We start from the raw sequence: 18,113 nt of genomic DNA, 5'->3' as shown, positions 1-18,113 counted from the left end.
GCACAGGAATAGACCCTATGGTCCTCTAAACCTGCGCCAATACATTTGGCTCATCCATACTGAAATGGTCTTTCCTTGCAGGATTCGCATCCCTCTAGTACCTTCCAATTCATGTATTCTTGCAGGTGTTTGTTGAATGTTGCTACTGTGTCTGTATTCAGTCCCTCCTCTGACAGCGCGTTGCAGGCACTGACCAGTCTCTGTGTGAAAAAACGTGCCTCATACATTTCTTTCAGATCCACCATTCCACCCCACTCCACACCTTGAACCTGTGTCCCCTAGTAATAGGCAACTCCACCCTGGGGAAATAAAAAGCTCTATCCATGCCACTCACAATCTCGTAAACTTCACTCCTGTCACTCTTCAATCTCTTTCATTTCAGTAAAAGCAAATACAGTCAATCCAACCTTTCGTCTTTGCTAAAATCTCTCATAGCAGGCAACATCCTGGTAAAAATTCATTTTCGCACTCTGACCAAAGCATCAACATTCTTCTGGTAGTCTGCTGATCGGAACTGCAATATTCCAAGTGTGGCATAACTAAAGTTCAATAACGCTGCTGCATATCATTTCTATCCTTACACTCAATGCCCCTTCCAATGAAGGCAAGCAGGTCATATGCTTTGTGTACTACCTTGGCTACGTGTGCTGCCACCTTCAGTGATCTTCGGACCTGCACACCCAAATCCCTCTGCATATCAATCCTACGAAGTTTCTGTCACTATAGTTTCGACCTGTATATGACCTTCCAAAATGCATCACCTCACATTTGTTCAGATTAAACTACATCTGCCATTTTTCTCTCCATGCCTCCATCTCATTTATATTCTGCCATATCTTCTGACAATCCTCCTCACTATCTGTATGTACACCAATCTTTGTTCCATCTGTAGAGTTATTAATTATACTAGCCACAATTTTCCCCAAATCGTTTATGTAGGCCACAAACAGCAGAGATCCCAGCACTGATCCCTTTGGAAACACTTGTCACAACCTTCCATTCCGGCCCACTGCCACCCTCTGTCTCCTGTGACTAAGCTCATCCTGTGTCGATCTTGCCAGTTCATCCCTGGAGTCATGTGACTTCAAATTCTGTACCAATCTCTCTTGAGGGACCTTGTCAAAGGCTTTTCAAAAATCTATGGTGTAGATAACTCCAATCACTTTTCCCTCATCAATTATCTTTGTCACCTCCTCAAAACACGCAATCAAGACAGTGAGGCAAGATTTCCCCTGCACAAAACTATGCTGTCCAGAAGCAAGACCTTTCACTCGAGGGAAATCCAGTGAAGCCCCTGATCTCCGGTGAGGAAGGAAACCCAGAGAATTTGGCAGGGAGGATTATTCATAAATGTGCATGACCCCATGAATCAGTGACTTGTTTCTCCGTCCTGGAGCTGGAGAACTAGAGGTTTATAAATCAAAAGGGGCTTGCATAGGATAATTAACCAATCTCCTTTTCTCTGGGTGGGGAAGGCCAAAATGAGAAAACAGAGGTTTCAAGTGAGAGGGAAAAGATTATGTAATGGCCTGAGGGATAACACACAAAAGGCAGTGTATTTTTGGAATGAACTGCCTGAGGAAGCTCTAGAGGCAGGTACAATTACTACATTTAAAAGCATCTGGATGGTTTTATGCATAGGAAGTGTTTTAAGGGCCAAATGTTGGCAGGTAGGACAAGGTCAGACAGTGATGTATGTTCGGTGTGGCCAAATTAGACCAAAGAGTCTATTTCTGTTCTGTCTGACTCTTTGACTTCTATGTACAGAATGAATTGAACTACATGGAAAGCATTATATAACTGAAGGTTGTCCTTGGTAATGTTGTTCGATAGCACCTCCCAAATCTGTGACTTCTGAAACCCAGAAATGCAAGGGCAGCTGATAGTAAGGAACCGACAAGTTGCTTTATGAGTCCCTCTGAGAGCTGGCTTTGCAAACAACTCAACTGTTTCATAAACACAGAAGTTGCTGGAAAAACTCAGCAAGTCTGGCAGCATCTTTCCAGAAATCTTTGTTTATCTTCTCAAATGTTGCCAGACCTGCTGAGATTTTCTGACAACTTCTATTTTTGAGTCTGATTTGCAGCATCCACAGTTCTTTTGGTTTTTATTCTATCACAGTTTGTGTTTTACTCTTCCAACAGCATTGATCAGTGTGTTGTCAATCAGTGTTTGTTTATTACACAAAAGATAAAGTATTTACTTAAGGCTGATGAAGACAAATCTCCATCAGTTTATAGTTGGCAGGGAAAATTAAGATGGTGTGGAATTACATGCAGGACCTGTGAACGATCTTGAATATCACAGATTGTCAGTGGTGCTGAGTTCTTTCCACATTCCTTAGAGCCCAGATTGAAGAAGGGAAAGATCCTCTCATTGAAAGTTTAGGTGAAAATGTGGAAATGGGACATGTTGCCTGTCTTGTAAAATGACACCTGTCCATTCTCACCATCCAGGAAAACGCCAATATTTTGGCATTGAGCTTTCAGGATGAGAGGAGTCGAGAAGATGGTGGTGTTGGCAAAATAACCTTTTCCAGGAAAAAGCTGCATAGTTTCAATGCTGACACCGGCTATTAAATTAACTTCCTTTTGTCCTCTCCAAAGACCCTTAGACCACTTCCAGACTCCATTCAGTCTTGTTTTCTCCCTCCACCTGCCAGTAACATCTCCCTGATATCAATCTTTCTGATCCCAGGACAAATCTCTCCAGGATGTTAAGTTGTAGTTTGTTTCTGAGTCTTAGACTGGTCCGGCCCTCAGACAGGATGAGCCAAGGGTTTGCTGTGTTCAGATCCAAAGTCATATAAACTGGAGCCTAGCAATTTACGTAACATAATTATTTATACTCATGCTATCATTTATTTTATCAATTATATTTGAAAATGCCTCTTTATGTTTTGTGTGATATTTGAAATTTGCTGCCACAACAGTTCTTAAATGCTGCAGAGGAGTTAACTCGGCTGATCACTATAATGAATCACCAAAAACAGTGTGGGAAGGAGGGGAAAGCCATCATGTGAGGCTGGGGGAAATGCAATCATTGTGGTAATATGAAATAAATGATCACAAAGAAAACAGATGATATGAAGAAATGCTGGACTAAGAGGTAATGATGGAGAGAACCCACTATGTTTGGAGAACCGGTGAGTGTGATGAGTCGGACAATCAGAGCTCTGACAACAGATATATATTTGGATAGAAGACATGGAAGAGGAGAGGAGGATGCAAGTTGATGGCATGAGGAGGAAAAGCAGTTGAGGAGCAGAGAGACAACAGTGAAGGTGAGGCAACTGATGAGGCATGTGCTCGGAAGGTGTGGAGGGAAATGGTGTCTGGGAGATACATTATGGTGGAGATTTTCTGCAAAGATGGTTTAAAGCAGAAAGTGAGGACTGCAGATGATGGAGTTCAGAGTCAGAAAGTGTGGTGCTCGAAAAGCACAGCCAGTCAGGCAACATACATTTTGAGCATAAGCTCTTCATCAGGAAATGAGGGCATGGCCCAAGGGGGCTGAGAGATAAATGGGAGATGGGTGGGGCTGGTGAGAAGCTAGATAGGAATGTGATAGGTAGATGGAGGTTGGGGGATGATGGTGATAGTTTGGAAAGGAATGTGGAGCAGAGAGTTGTGAAGGAAGGTGGACAGGTAGGACAGTTCAAGAGGGCAGTGCTCAGTTGGAAGGTTGGATTGGGAAAAGATGACAGCGGAAATGAGGAAACTGGTGAAATCTACATTGTTCCCGTGTGGTTGGAGGTTCCCAAGGCAGAGGATAATGTGTTCCCCTCCAGGCAAAGGGTGGCTAGGGTTTGGCAGTGGAGGAGGCCCAGGACTTGCATGTCCTTGGTGGAGTGGGAGGGGGGGGTGTTAAAGTGTTTGGCCACAGGCCAGTGGGGTTCTTTCATGCATGTGTCCCAGAGATGTTTTCTGAAACATTCCATGAGTTGGCGTCCTGTCTCCCAAGTTAGAGACCACATTGAGAGAGCCCTGTAGCTGAACACTTCATCTCCCCCTCCCACTCCACCAAAGACATGGAAGTTCTGGATCTCTGACTTGGCCAAATTCAAGGCACCCAACTCCTGGAGGGAGAACACCTCATTTTCCGCCTTGGACCCTCCAATTACATGGGATCAGTGCTGATTTCCTCACCTCCCCTCCACCGCGCCTTATCCCAGATCCAACCCTCCAACTCAGCACTGACCTCTTGAACTGCCCTACCTGTCTATCTTCCTTCCCACCTATGTACACCACCCTCCACTCCGACTGATCATTACTCCACTCCGACCTTCATCAAAATATTGCATTCCCAGCTGCCTTCCCCCCAGCCCCAACCTGTCCTATTTAGCTCTCAGCCACTTTGAACCTCGCATTCCAGCTTATGTTCGAAACATCGATTCTCCTGATCCTCAGGTGCTGTCTCACCAGCTGTGCTTTTCCAGTACCACACTTTTTGACTCTGATCTCCAGAATCTGCAATCCTCACTTTCTCATCACATTGTCTTGTGTGTTGGTGGTTCCATCGTGTCAGGTCATGATGGTTCAGTGAGACCTATGTTTACATCACACAAGAGGTGGAGGGGATTCTCCAAGTACATGTTCATTTCCAGACCTGCTCTCTCTGAAATATTGTGCTCTGAGATAACAAAAATGGTGTGCAAGAAGTGCACCTTCCCAGGAGTAATAATCACAATGGAAACATTCACAAAAGAAATCCCATATTTCCTTCCTTTGATTGTCTTGAGAATGACCAGGGTTCCAAATTCTGAAGTTGTGGGGAATCCATTGATTAGTAGAATGCAGCACCAACAGAATTTCTTCCTTCGTTTGCCTTGTCCCAAATGTTTACTTATTTATGAAGGCCCTGCAGACATTTATTCTCCTGTCTTCATGAATCCAGTTCACTCAGTGGGTCTGAGTGTTTCACTGTTTACCACTTGGATAAAGTACCAACCCTGGGTCTCACAGTTCAATATATCAGGACCATGCTTCTCACAATATCAATTCACCTTTTCCTTGGTCCAACATTGGAACGATCGTTGCTAGTGCCTACTGGTTGCTTCTTACCTTTCCCTATTCTTTCATGGGCTGTGGGCATCATTAACAGTCAGCATTTGTTGCCCATCCCTAACTGCCCATGAACTGAGTGACATGTGGGGCTGTTGTAGAGGACAGTTAAAATTCAACTTTGCTGTGGTGCTGAGTCACCTGTAAGTCAGATCAGGTAAGGGTGGCAGTTTCCCTTCCCTAAAGGAAATAAATGACCTTTTCTTCCTATCTCTCTGTTAGATCCTCACTCTTCTCCTCAGTCCCTTCTCCCTCTCCCTCTCTCTCTCTCTTTCTCCTCTCCTCACTCTCTTTCACACTCTCTCTCTATCTCTCTCTCTCTCCCCCACAACCCCACATCGCACTGCTCCTTTGAGTTCCTGAGTTCCTCCCTCTCTGATTTTTACCTGCTCCTGCAATGTTACTTTTATCTCAGGTTGTGATGACAAATGGAAAGTATCTGTTCTATTTGTTTGTTATTTCCTTATTTTCCATTATTGATTCTTCATCCTTGCTTTCTATAGAACCAAAACTCACTTTAACTTTTCCATTCTAAGTTTTTATAATGCTACTTACTTTCTGGTTTTTGTATTTCTGGTTCCCTGTCTCTGATGGAGTAATTTCTCATTCGTCTTTTGGTCATTTTTGACTTTTTAAACATATTTTGATCAATCTTCCGACCTGTCATCTCTCTTTCCAGAATGGCATTTTTAAAAAATGTTTGACATCACCTTTAAAATTTTGTGTTAAATTTTGGTTGTTGATCCATCCTTTGGAATTTTTCTTACTCATTGAAATGTATCTGCTATCAAATGTGCCCATTTGTAAAATGTTGCATAAACAGAATTTTTCTTTGGAAATTCTGCAATGTAAGTTCATGGAAGTCTATATATTAGTCAATAAATCTGGATGCACGTTCATGAATATTCCATTTACTGAGGCCAGAATGTGCATGATTTCATGTGTACTTTGTGTGTGATGTAAGCTGTGGATATGGTTTCAGGCAACTGCAACCCAATAATTTCTAAATCTGCTGACACTGGCTATCTGAAATGTTTCTTCAGCTTCAGTTTCCAGTTTGGATCTTCATTGGTTGGAAAAAGAAATTGCACGAAAAATTACTTGTTTCAATTTTGCAATTTCTCTGGTGGAAATAGTCTCTCATCAAAACACCAACTTAGAGGAGCAGGGTATTTTGTATTCATTGAGGAATGTAGGTTTTCTTGGCTGTCCTTAATTGTGCAGAAAAGGTGGTACTGAGCTGCCTTCTGTCAAGATGCCTCTTTGTTCATCAACACTTCCCAGCACCTAAACTTTAAGTGGATAGTCCTACCTTGATTTGCCTTTCCAAAATGCAGCACCTTACATTTATCTAAATTAAATTCAATCTGCCACTCCTCAACCCATTGGCTGATCTGATCAAGTTCCCATTATACTCTGAGGTAGCCTTCTTTGCTGTTCACCATTCTCTAATTTTGGTGTCATCTGCAAACTTACTAAATTTACCACCTATATTCACATTCAACTCGTTTCTATTTCTGACAAAAAGCAGTGGACCCAGCGTGTATCCTTGTGGCACACCACTGGTCACAGGCCTCCAGTCTGAAAAGCAACCCTTCAGCACCACCCTCTATCTTCTACTTTCAAGCCATTTCTGTATCCAAATGGCTAGTTCTCTCTGTATTTCATGTGATCTGACCTTGCTACCCAGTATACCATGAGGAAACATGTTGAACGCCTTACTGAAATCCAGATAGATCACATCCACCACTCTGCATTCATCAATCCTATTCGTTTCTTCTTCAAAAAAATTCAGTCACATTCAATTCTGGTGTCACGGCTATCGAAAGATGGAAATGTTCAGAAAAGCTTTCCAAGGTTGTTGCCAGGATTGGAGGCTTTGAGTGGTAGGGAGAGGCTGAATAGGCTGTGTCTATTTTCCCTGGAGGTCTGGAGTCTGAGGGTGACTTGCAGAAGTTTATATAATCATGCAGAGCACAGACAGAGTGAATAGCCCTGGTATTTCTTCCAGCGTAGAGGCATCCAAAACTAGAGGGCACAGGGTTTAAGGTGAGAGGGGAACGATTGAAAAAGGACCTTGGGGGATCCAAGATAGTGGCGATTGGAAAGGTCCGCTTTGCTGAGCTCAGCATCTCAACTCAGGCAAAGTAACAACTTCATCATCCCCACTGAAGTTATCTTTGTGAAAATCAGCATTTAAAGAGCTTTAGAACCTCTACCAATTTTTACAAAGTCTGTTCTATTAAAGAAATATGACAAATTGTAAAGGTTTGAATAAGACCCAACACACGGGCAACTCACCGGAGATGTCGGACATGCCCGTGGCCGCAGCTGCAGCCCCCTCCACTAGTCTGTCAGAGTCACTCACCCATCAGACCCTGGCTGCAGAGTTTGTGAAACAATGAGAAATGATCGAGTTGTTGATCGAGGAGAAGTTCTGCAGTAGGCTAGAACCGATCACGGCAATGCTCCACAAGCACGAGGAGCAGTTGGAAGGCCTTGGATGCCAAATGGAGAAGGTTGAATGAAGGATCACAGCTTCAGAGATCGCAATCGACTCTTCAAAGGAACAGATTTGAGCTCTCGAGAAGCAGCTCCTTACTGAACTGGAACAAGTCGACTACCTCCAGGAGAGAGGTAGGTGGAAGAATATCCACACCATCGGGTTGCCAGAGGGAGCGGAGGACAATCAGACAGCGAGCTCCTTTGAAAGCTGACTATTGCAGATTTTTTGGCTTGGAGGTTGCATCAGGCCAAGTGAAAGCTGAGAGGGCCCATCAGGTCACGGTGTGTAGGCTCGGTTTTGACAAGCACTCTTGCATGGTCCTCGTGCAACTCCACAGTTACAGGGACAACGTTAAAGTTATGGAGGCCTCCAGAATGAAGTGGAAGGATCCACAAGATTTCACTCACAAAGGTTCCAGGATAATGTTCTTCCAGAACTTTTCTGCAGCTGTGATTCATAAAAGGGACTCCTTTGATGAAGCCAAGAGAAGACTGAGAAACTTCGGGATTCAGTATTCCTTGAGGTATCCTTTATTTCATTTATGATGGGTCTTTGCACTTCCTTGACTCTTCAGAAAAAGTGAAAAAATGTTTGGATGCTTTAAAATAGACTGGATGATTTAAAGGATGTGGACAATAGTGGCTCTTCTTCTTCTCTCTCTCTCCTTTTCTGAAAGAAAGTGTTGTTGAATTTTATTTCTGATATCAATGGGTATTAATGTATATTTGGGGATGGGTGCAGAGCATACTTTGAATTTCCTTGTTAATATTACTTTTTTCTTCTTTCCTTTTTTGGCTTGAATCTGGAATGCGGCTCAAGTTAGAAGGAATTATGAAGATGTTGTTGAGATATGCAAGTGCCCCCTGTGGGCAGGAGGGACAGCCCCTCGCTAAGTGTTCAGTTTGTCGGGTTTTTTGGCATATGTAGTAGTTTTAGTTTCTCTATTTTTTCTGCTTCATGAGTCTTTTTTTTGTTTAAGCTCAGCAATTGATCAGTCAAATTCTTCCTTTTCGATGTTAACATGTTGTTAGACGTGTCATGGTTAATTGTATCCTTAAATGATGTACCTGGAATATTTGAGGGAACCATTTGCTTGTTCAGAGCAAAAAACGTGCTTTCTTGTCTTAGAAAGCAGAGTTGGATATTACCCTTTTGCAGGAGACTCATCTTGATGACCAGGAATGCCTGAAATTGCAGCAGGGTGGGTTTGGTCGGGTGTATTTCTCCTCCTTCAATACTAGCAGTAGGGGAGAGGCCATATTCATTAGGAAAAAGCTTCCATTTAACTTGCTAGATCAGATTAAAGATGAATATGGGCGATTGGTCATTCTTAAAGCCTCAACACATGGAGAAGGGTATGGTATTGTGAATGTTTATTATCTCCCAGCGCATCCCCTTAAATTTTTGATAGATGCATTCTCCAAACTGATGGCTCTAGTGCCATGGCAGATTATTATTGGGGAGACTTTAATTGTTTTATAGATCCCACAGTGGACAGAATACCTAGAGGCCCCTCAATACCTTCTTTAGAGTCAAAGCAACTGGGGGACTTATGTACAGAATTGGGATTGGTGGATGTCTGGAGGTGTTTCCACCCCTGGTTAGGAACATTACATTTTGTTCTAATCCACCATAGTGTCATACTAGGATTGATCTTTTCCTAACCCCTGCATTATCCTTGGACGCAAAAACGTTCTACAATTGGAAATATTACTATTTCTGACAACACTGCATATTTAGAGACTGAGGTAAAGGGCAATGTTACAGGCTCTCGGCACTGGCAAATGGATCCCTTTTGTGTAGCCATGACAATCTGATTTAGTGAACTTGATGCCCTTGAAGGAAGAATTTCAAATAAATTCACGTGTAATACTAAATGCTCTCGGAGGTCAGGAGCTAATGTTTCATTGTGCTGAGCTCTTTTATTTGTTTATTGCATTCACTTATTTGTTCAGTTTGTACATGAGTATAGTTGTGTTTCGTTTGCATTCTTTTTTGTTAGATGTAGTGTTTTTGTTGGTTTATTGTGGTTGTGCTTTTGTAATTTTTCAAAAAAAGTCTACTTCTTCCAATAAAAATATCGATATAGAAAAAGAAAAGGAACCTAAGGGGCAATGTTTTTTAAAAAATGTGTAATCAACTGCCAGAGGAAGTGGTGGAGGCTGGTAAAATTACAAAGTTAAAAGGCATTGTGGATCGGTATATGAACAGAAAGGGATAAGAGGGTAACAGGCCAAATGCTGGCAAATGGGACTCGATGAATTTAGGATCTCTGGTTGGCATGCATGAGTTAGACTATAGGATCTGTTTCTATGATGAACATCTGTATGACTCTTTGACTCTGTAACTGTGATGAGGAGGAATTTCTTCAGCCAGAGGGTGTTTAATCTGTTGAACTCATTGTTGCAGAATGATGTGGAAACCAAGTCATTGTGTGTGTTTAAGACAGAGATGGATAGCTTCTTGATTAGTAAAGGGACCAGGGCTACAGGGAGCAGGCAGGAGAAATATATCAGCCATGCTCAAATAAATAAAATAATCCAGATGAAGTTGGAATGCGAGGTAAAAGGATACACAATCTGGAGAAATTTACAAATAAAATGAGAACAGGTTTACTCTCTTGGATTTATTGATAAAGTAATGTTTTCAGAAACCTTGTTTTCACTCCAGTGAATCGCTATGTTGATTTGATTGAAGAAATTATTTTCCTTCCCACGTGGTTAAAGATGCCCTCCAACGCATCTCGTCCACATCCCGCACCTCCGCCCTCAGACCCCACCCCTCCAACCGTAACAAGGACAGAATGCCCCTGGTGCTCACCTTCCACCCTACCAACCTTCGTATAAACCAAATCATCTGCCGACATTTCCACCACCTCCAAACAGACCCCACCACCAGGGATTTATTTCCCTCCCCACCCCTTTCCATGGTCCGCAAAGACCGTTCACTCTGTGACTACCTGGTCAGGTCCACGCCCCCCTACAACCCACCTTCCCATCCTGGCACTTGTCCTGCCACTGCAGGAATTCCAAAACCTGCTCCCACACCTTCATCCAAGGCCCTAAAGGAGTCTTCCACATCCATCAAAGTTTCCCCTGCACATCCACCAATATCATTTATTGTATCTGTTGCTCCCGATGCGGTCTCCTCTACAGAGCACTTTAGGGAACATCTCTGGCATACCTGCACCAAAAAAACCACACTGCCCTGTGGCCCAACATTTCAATTCCCCCTCCCACTCTGCCAAGGACATGGAGGTCCTGGGCCTCCTTCATCGCCGCTCCCTCACCACCAGACACCTGGTGCAGGAAGCAAGGATTTAAATACTTGGATCACTGGGGTATGTTTTGTGGTAAGCTGAAATTATGCAAGAGAGATGGGTTGCACCTTAATCGGCTGTCAGGTTTGCTGCTGCAACACAGCTATGTATAAACTAAGTAGTTGGGGGGGCGGGGGGTGCGTGGTGAGGGGACAAACTGAATGTTTAATAAGGAGATTGAAGGGAAAGTTAGAACAAGGGAAGTCAAGAAAGACAACTGTATCAATGAGGCCGAAAACTCAAAAAGGGATCATGCTGTAAGGTTGAGTGAAATAGGAGTTGATGGGAAGGGTGAGGGCAGTAACAAATTAAAAATACTATACATGAATGCGCGAAGAATTAGAAATAAGATGGATGAGCTTGAGGCTCTTTTTGGAAATTGGCAGTTATGCTATTGTGGGGATAACTGAGACGTGGCTTCAAGTGGACACGGCCTGGGAAGTGAATATTCAAGGCTACACGTGCTATCGTAAGGACAGACTGACGGGCAGAGGGGGTGGGGTGGCCATGTTGGTAAGGGATGATATTCAGTCCCTTTCGCGAGGGTGGACCTAGAATCAGGGGACGTAGAGTCAGTGTGAATAGAACTGAGAAATTCTAAGGGCAAAAAGACCCTCTTAGGAGTTACCTACAGGCCCCCAAACAGTAATCTGGATGTCGGATGTAAGTTGAATCAGGACCTGAAATTGGCCTGTCGCCAAAATGTTACTGCAGTTGTTATGGGGGATTTCAACATGCAGGTAGTCTGGGAGAATCAGGATGGTATTGGACCTCAAGAAGGAGACTTTGTGGAGTGCCTCCGAGATGGATTCTTAGAACAGCTGATGCTGGAGCCTACGAGGGAGAAGGCAATTCTGGATCTGGTATTGTGCAACGAACCAGAATTGATCAGGGACCTCGAAGTGCAGGAGCCATTGGGAAGTAGTGACCATGATACAATAAGCTTCAATCTGCAATTTGAGAAGGAGAGGGTACAATCGGAAGTGACAATATTTTTGTTGAATGAAGGGAACTATGGAGCTATGAGGGAGGAGCTGGCCAAAGTTCAATGAAGGAATACCTTAGCAGGGATGACAGTGGAGGAACAATGGTGGATATTTCTGTATAATGCAGAAGATGCAGGATCAGTTCATTCCAAAAAGGAAGAGATATCCTAGGAGGAGGCATGGGTGGCCGTGGCTGATGAGGGAAGTTAAGAAACGTATAAAGTTAAAAGAGAAAAAGTATAACACAGCAAAGATAAGTGGGAAAATGGAGGATTGGTAAGCTTTTAAAGAACAACAGAGGATTACTCAGAAGGAAATGCTCAGAGAAAAAAATAAGGTACGAAGGTAAACTGGCCAAAGATATAAAGGAGGATAGTAAAAGCTTTCTTAGGTATGTGAAAGGCAAAAAAATGGTTCAGACTAAAATTAAACACTTGAAGATAGAAACAGGGGACTATATTACGGAGAACAAAGAAATGGCAGAAGAATTGAATCGGTAATTCAGATCTGTGTTCACTGGGGAAGACACGAGCAATCTCCCAGAGGTAACAGTGGCTGAAGGACCTGAACTTAAGGGAATTTATATTTGCCAGGAATTGGTGTTGGAGAGACTGTTAGGTCTGAAGGTTGATAAGTCCCCAGGGCCTGATGGTCTACATCCCAGGGTACTGAAGGAGGTGGCTCAAGAATTCGTGGATGCATTGGTGATTATTTTCCAGAGTTTGATAGATTCAGGATTAGTTCCTGCGGATTGTAGGGTGGCTGATGTTGTACCACGTTTTAAGAAAGGTGGGAGAAAGAAAGCAGGAAATTATAGACCAGTTAGTCTGACCTCAGTGGTGGGAAAGATGCTGGAGTCTATTATAAAGGATGAAATTATGGCACATTTGGATAGTAGTAACATGATAGGTCAGAGTCAGCATGGATTTATGAAGGGGACATCATGCTTGACTAATCTTCTGGAATTTTTTGAGGATGTAACTCTGAAGATGGATGAGGGCGATCCAGTAGATGTAGTGTACCTGGACTTTCAGAAAGCTTTTGATAAAGTCCCACATAGGAGGTTAGTGAGCAAAATTAGGGCGCATGGTATTGGGGGCAAAGTACTAACTTGGATTGAAGGTTGGTTGGCTGATAGGAAAGAAAGAGTAGTGATAAACAGCTCCATTTTGGAATGACAGGTAGTGACCAGTGGGGTACCGCAGGGATCAGTGCCAGAACAGTAGCTTTTTATAATTTATGTTAATGATATAGAAGATAGAATTGGTAACAACATTAGCACATTTGCTGATGATACTAAGCTGGGTGGCAGGGTGAAATGTGATGAGGATGTTAGGAGATTACAGGGTGACCTGGACAGGTTAGGTGAGTGGTCAGATGCATGGCAGATGCAGTTTAATGTGGATAAATGTATGGTTATCCACTTTGGTGGCAAGAACAGGAAGGCAGATTACCACCTAAATGGAATCAATTTAGGTAAAGGGGCAGTACAAAGAGATCTGGGTGTTCTTGTACACCAGTCAATGAAGATAAGCATGCAGGTACAGCAGGTAGTGAAGAAGGCTAATAGCATGCTGGCCTTCATAACAAGAAGGATTAAGTATAGAAGCAAAGACGTTCTTCTGCAGCTGTACAGGGCCCTGGTGAGACCTCACCTGGAGTACTTTGTGCAGTTCTGGTCTCCACATTTGAGGAAAGACATTCTGGCTATTGAGGGAGTGCAGCGTAGGTTCATGAAGTCAATTCCTGGTGTGGTGGGACTACCTTACACTGAAAGACTGGAGCGACTGGGCTTGTATACCCTTGAGTTTAGAAGACTGAGAGGGGATCTGATTGAGACATATAAGATTATTAAAGGATTGGACACTCTGGAGGCAGGAAACATGTTTCCGTTGATGGGTGAATGCCGAACCAGAGGACACAGCTTAAAAATACGTGGTACACCATTTAGGACAGAGATGAGGAGAAACTTCTTCACCCAGAGAGTGGTGGCTGTGTGGAATGCTCTGCCCCAGAGGGCAGTGGAGGCCCAGTCTCTGGATTCATTTAAGAAAGAGTTGGATAGAGCTCTCAAGGACAGTGGAATCAAGGGTTATGGAGATAAGACAGGAACAGGATACTGATTAAGGATGATCAGCCATGATCATATTGAATGGTGGTGCAGGCTCGAAGGGCAGAATGGCCTACTCCTGCACCTATTGTCTATTGGAGGAAGAACGCCTCAGCTTCTGCCTCGGAACACTTCAACCCCTGGACATCAATGTGGACTTCAACAGTTTCCTCATTTCCCCTTCCCCCACCTCACTCCAGTTCCAAACTTCCAGCTCAGCACTGTCCCCATGACTTGTCCTACCTGCCTATCTTCTTTTCCACCTATCCATTCCACCCTCCCCCCTGACCTATCACCTTCATCCCCTCCCCCACTCACCTATTGTACTCTATGCGACTTTCTCCCCAACCCCACCCTCCTCTCACTTATCTCTCCACCCTTCAGGCTCTCTGCCTGTATTCCTGATGAAGGGCTTTTGCCTGAAAAGTCGATTTTACTGCTCCTCGGATGCTGCGTGAACTGCTGTGCTCTTCCAGCAGTCCTGTAATTCAGAATCTGGTTTCCAGCATCTGTAGTCATTGTTTTTACTATCACTTTCAAAGCTGAGGTTATCAAATTTTCCAACTATATGAAAGAGCAGTAACATTCTGGACAAAAGTTACAAAGCTGAGCAAAACAAGACCAGCTTCTCAATGTTATTAAATCATTTGCTTTGGAGAGGGTTCAGAGGCGGTTTACCCAAATGCTGCCTGGACTGGAGGGCTTATCTTATGAGGAGAGGTTGACTGAGCTCGGCCATTTTTCATTGGAGAAAAGGAGGAGAGGGTACGTAATTGAGGTATACAAGATAATGAGAGGCATAGATAGAGTCGATAGCCAGAGACTATTTCCCAGGGCAGAAATGACTACCACGAGGGGTCATAGTTTTAAGCTGGTTGGAGGAAAGTATAGAGGGGATGTCAGAGGCAGAGAGTTGTGAGAGCATGGAATGCGTTGTTAGCAGCAGTTGTGGAGGCAGGGTCATTGGGGACATTTAAGAGACTCCTGGACATGCATATGGTCACAGAAATTTGAGGGTGCATACATGAGGATCAGTGGTCGTCACAACATCGTGGGCTGAAGGGCCTGTTCTGTGCTGTACTGTTCTATGTTCTATTTGTGGGAGATGCATTACTAATACATGTTGGAACACGAAAGATCAGTTTGACATTTTTATTTTGATTGAGCCCAGTCCCGTGGAAAGACTCCCTGACCCTGCAGTGAAATGATTTGGTGTCCCCCTGGAAAGACTCCCCTGAGTCCAGTCTGAGACCCACTGACTGATTCATCTCCATCACCGTCATGTAGCGCCACCTCCCGCCTGTGGAGCAACATTACAGGCAGGAAGGTCCCCGGGTTCCTGCAGCTCACAGCTCATTCTACCCAGTCCAGTCCCTCTCTACAATTGAGCTTCTATTTTATTTCTTCTCTCCCTCTTTACCCCAGACTGAGTCCGACCCCCATCAGTTTACGGCTGGCAGGAGGCAGGGGGACGGGGTGAAATTATGGGATGGATCTGTCAGTGCCCTTTAATCCCGCAGATTGTCAGCGGGGCGGAGTTTTTCCCGCCGTCATTCCATCCCGGATGGAAGATGGGAAAGATCCTCTCAGTGAAAGTGTGGGTGAAAGTGTGGAGATGGGACATGGTGTCCGCATTGTAAAATGACACCTGTCCACCCTCATAGTCCAGGAAAACCCCGATCTTCCGGGGATTCACACTCGGGGAGAGGGGGGTCCGTGAGGGGGAGGTGGCGGCTAAATGACCATCTCCGGGTAACAGCCCCACAATCCAGAATCCAGTCTCCGAGCTCGGGGTGATCTCCCCTTTCCTCATCACAGACTCTCGGGCCACTCCCAGACCCCACTCCATCTTCTCTCCCACCTCCACCTCCCAGTAATGTCTCCCTGATGTGAATCCCTCTGAACCCAGGACACAGGGACAGGAATCAAATCTCTCCGGGGAGTCAGGAAGCGGCTGCCGTTTGTCTCCGAGTCTCACACTGGTCCGGTCCTCAGACAGGATGAACCAGGGATGGGCTGTGTTCGGATCCAGAGTCAGAGAGGCTGGAGCTGGGGGAGAGATCAAATAACACCGTCAGGGAAAGTGAGCAGGTAGTGAGGGGCGCAGGGAGTGAGGGGCTGAGCGAAAGAGGGGGGTGGGAGTGAAGGGGAGATAGGGCGAGTCTGGAAAAGGGGAGTTGATGGAGGGGAGGGACAGGGAAAGAGGAGTGAGTGAGGGAGAGTGCAGTGAGTGATGAGAGTGGAGGAATGAGGAGGAAGGATGGGTGAGGCAGAGGGCTGGGGAGGGAGGAGTAAGGGAGGGGAGGTGAGAAGGCTCATTTGGAGGAGAGGGTGGGGAAATGAAGTGCACAGGAAGAACAGAACCCTAAACCTAACTCTATCGCAGGATGGAGGGCAAGGTTAAAAAGAGGGGGAGAGTGAGTAGATGTGGGATAGAGGGTGGAAAGTGAGGAGATGTGGGAGTGAGAGGAGAGGAGAGTGAAGAGGTGGTATAAGAGAGAGAAGTGTAGAGAATGGGGGGGAACCTCAGAGGGGGAATGAGCAATGGGAGGGTTGAGTGCCCAGGTGAGAGCAGTGGGAAGGGGTATCCCTCGGGACAGGATCATCTGGGGAGCCAGGAGGAGTGGGGAGAAATGAGGAAAGTGTGATGGTAGTGGCAAGGGGAAGTGTGGTGGAGAGGATAAACTAAAACAGAAGGTGAGGGGAAAGCAAGGGGCAGAGAATGTGGCAGAAGTCGAGGGAGATGAAGCACTCAGGGGTGGGGAAGGAGAGTGAGGGGAGAGCAACAGGGTATTGGACAGCATAGTGGAGTGTCAGATGGTGGGGGCCAGGAGGGGGAGGGGAGAGTGATGAGCAGAGTGAGGGGCACAGGAGAGGTGGGGGAGTTGAAGGGGTTAGTCAGAGTGAACAGTGTGGACAGAGTTGGGGAAGGCAGCGTGAGGGAGAGAACAGAATGAGAGAGAGAGGGATGGGTCATGGACTGGAAGGGGAGATGGCTGGGTCCAGGAAGAGACACATTAAGAGGGAAGAATGAGTAGGAGAGTGTAGGTGACAAAATGGGGAAGGGAAAGTGAGAGAAAGGATGAATGAGAGGAGGGGAGAATGCTGGGAAAGTGAGCTTGAGGAGTGTGATAACAAGAGGAAGGGAGCACGTGGATGAATGGAAAAGAAGATTGGGGCAGGTGGGGATAGAAGTGGAAGGTGGGTGAATGCAAGGGAAAGAGGAGAGCGAAGTGATGTGAATGGGTGGGAAAGGGGACAGTGAGGGGAGGTAGGAGAGATGGGCAGCAAGGCAGTGGGGAGACTAAGGGAGGGTAGAGTGGGGTTGCATTTGTAGGGGAAGGTTTATGGAAGGGGAAAGGGAGCATCAAGGAGAATGGGAGAAAATGAGGGAAGGTTTTTAATCTCAGGAGAGGGAATGAAAGAGTGAAGACATGGAGTAAGTGATGGAGGAGGGAATGATTGGAAGCTGAATAAGGATATGGGAGAGGGTATGGAGGTTTTTTGAGGGGATGTGACTGTTTGGGATGGGGTAGGAGAGAGTGAGTGACAGTATAGAATGGGAGGGTGACAACAGGAGGTCCGCAAAATAAGTGGACATTAGAGGTTTGGAGATCGGGAGAGTGAGTGGGATGGTTGAGGGATGGAAATGCAGTGAGTGAGGGGAAGAGAGAAAGGGTGTTGAGAGTGAGGAGGAAGGGATGGCTGAGCTGGAGGGGAGAAATACAGGTTCACTGTCCCCTATAGCTCAAAGAGGAAAGGGAGTCTTCACAAGGAAGATGGTCGAGTAAAAGCAAGGACTGCAGATGCTGGAAACCAGAGTCTAGATTAGGGTGGTGCTGGAAAAGCACAGTAGATCAAGCAGCATCCGAGGAGCAGGAAAATCGATGTTTCGGGCAAAAACCATTCATCAGGAATAGAGGCAGGGTGCCTGCAGAGTGAAGAGATAAATGAGAGGGGGAATGGAGGTGGGGAGAAAGTAGCATAGTGAATGGGGGTGGGGATGGAAGTGATAGGTCAGAGAGGAGGGTGGGGGAAGGTAGAAAAGAGTACAATGGGTGAATGGGGGTGGTGATGAAGGTGATATGTCAGAGAGGAGGGTGGAGTGGATAGGTGGAAAGGAAGATAG

At 45.2% G+C, this 18,113-nt stretch overlaps 2 protein-coding genes across 5 annotated transcripts in view; one reads left to right on the top strand and one right to left on the bottom strand.

Annotated features, from left to right (window-relative positions):
* The window catches only part of LOC140455252 (zinc-binding protein A33-like), a 476,866-nt gene that overhangs the window by 375,766 nt on the left and 82,987 nt on the right, over positions 1-18,113 (top strand). The gene's annotated exons all lie outside the window — the stretch shown is intronic.
* Positions 15,123-18,113, bottom strand: part of LOC140455048 (E3 ubiquitin-protein ligase TRIM39-like) — a 58,937-nt gene continuing 55,946 nt past the window's right edge. Inside the window, 1 exon segment of the mRNA XM_072549716.1 lies at positions 15,123-16,033. Coding sequence (XP_072405817.1) covers positions 15,483-16,033 — 551 coding nt within the window. The 3' untranslated portion in view covers positions 15,123-15,482.

This window comes from Chiloscyllium punctatum, chromosome 30 (genome assembly GCF_047496795.1).
Source record: "Chiloscyllium punctatum isolate Juve2018m chromosome 30, sChiPun1.3, whole genome shotgun sequence".
Classification (NCBI taxonomy): Eukaryota; Metazoa; Chordata; class Chondrichthyes; order Orectolobiformes; family Hemiscylliidae; genus Chiloscyllium; species Chiloscyllium punctatum.
This window is presented reverse-complemented; position numbering and strand designations above follow the sequence as displayed.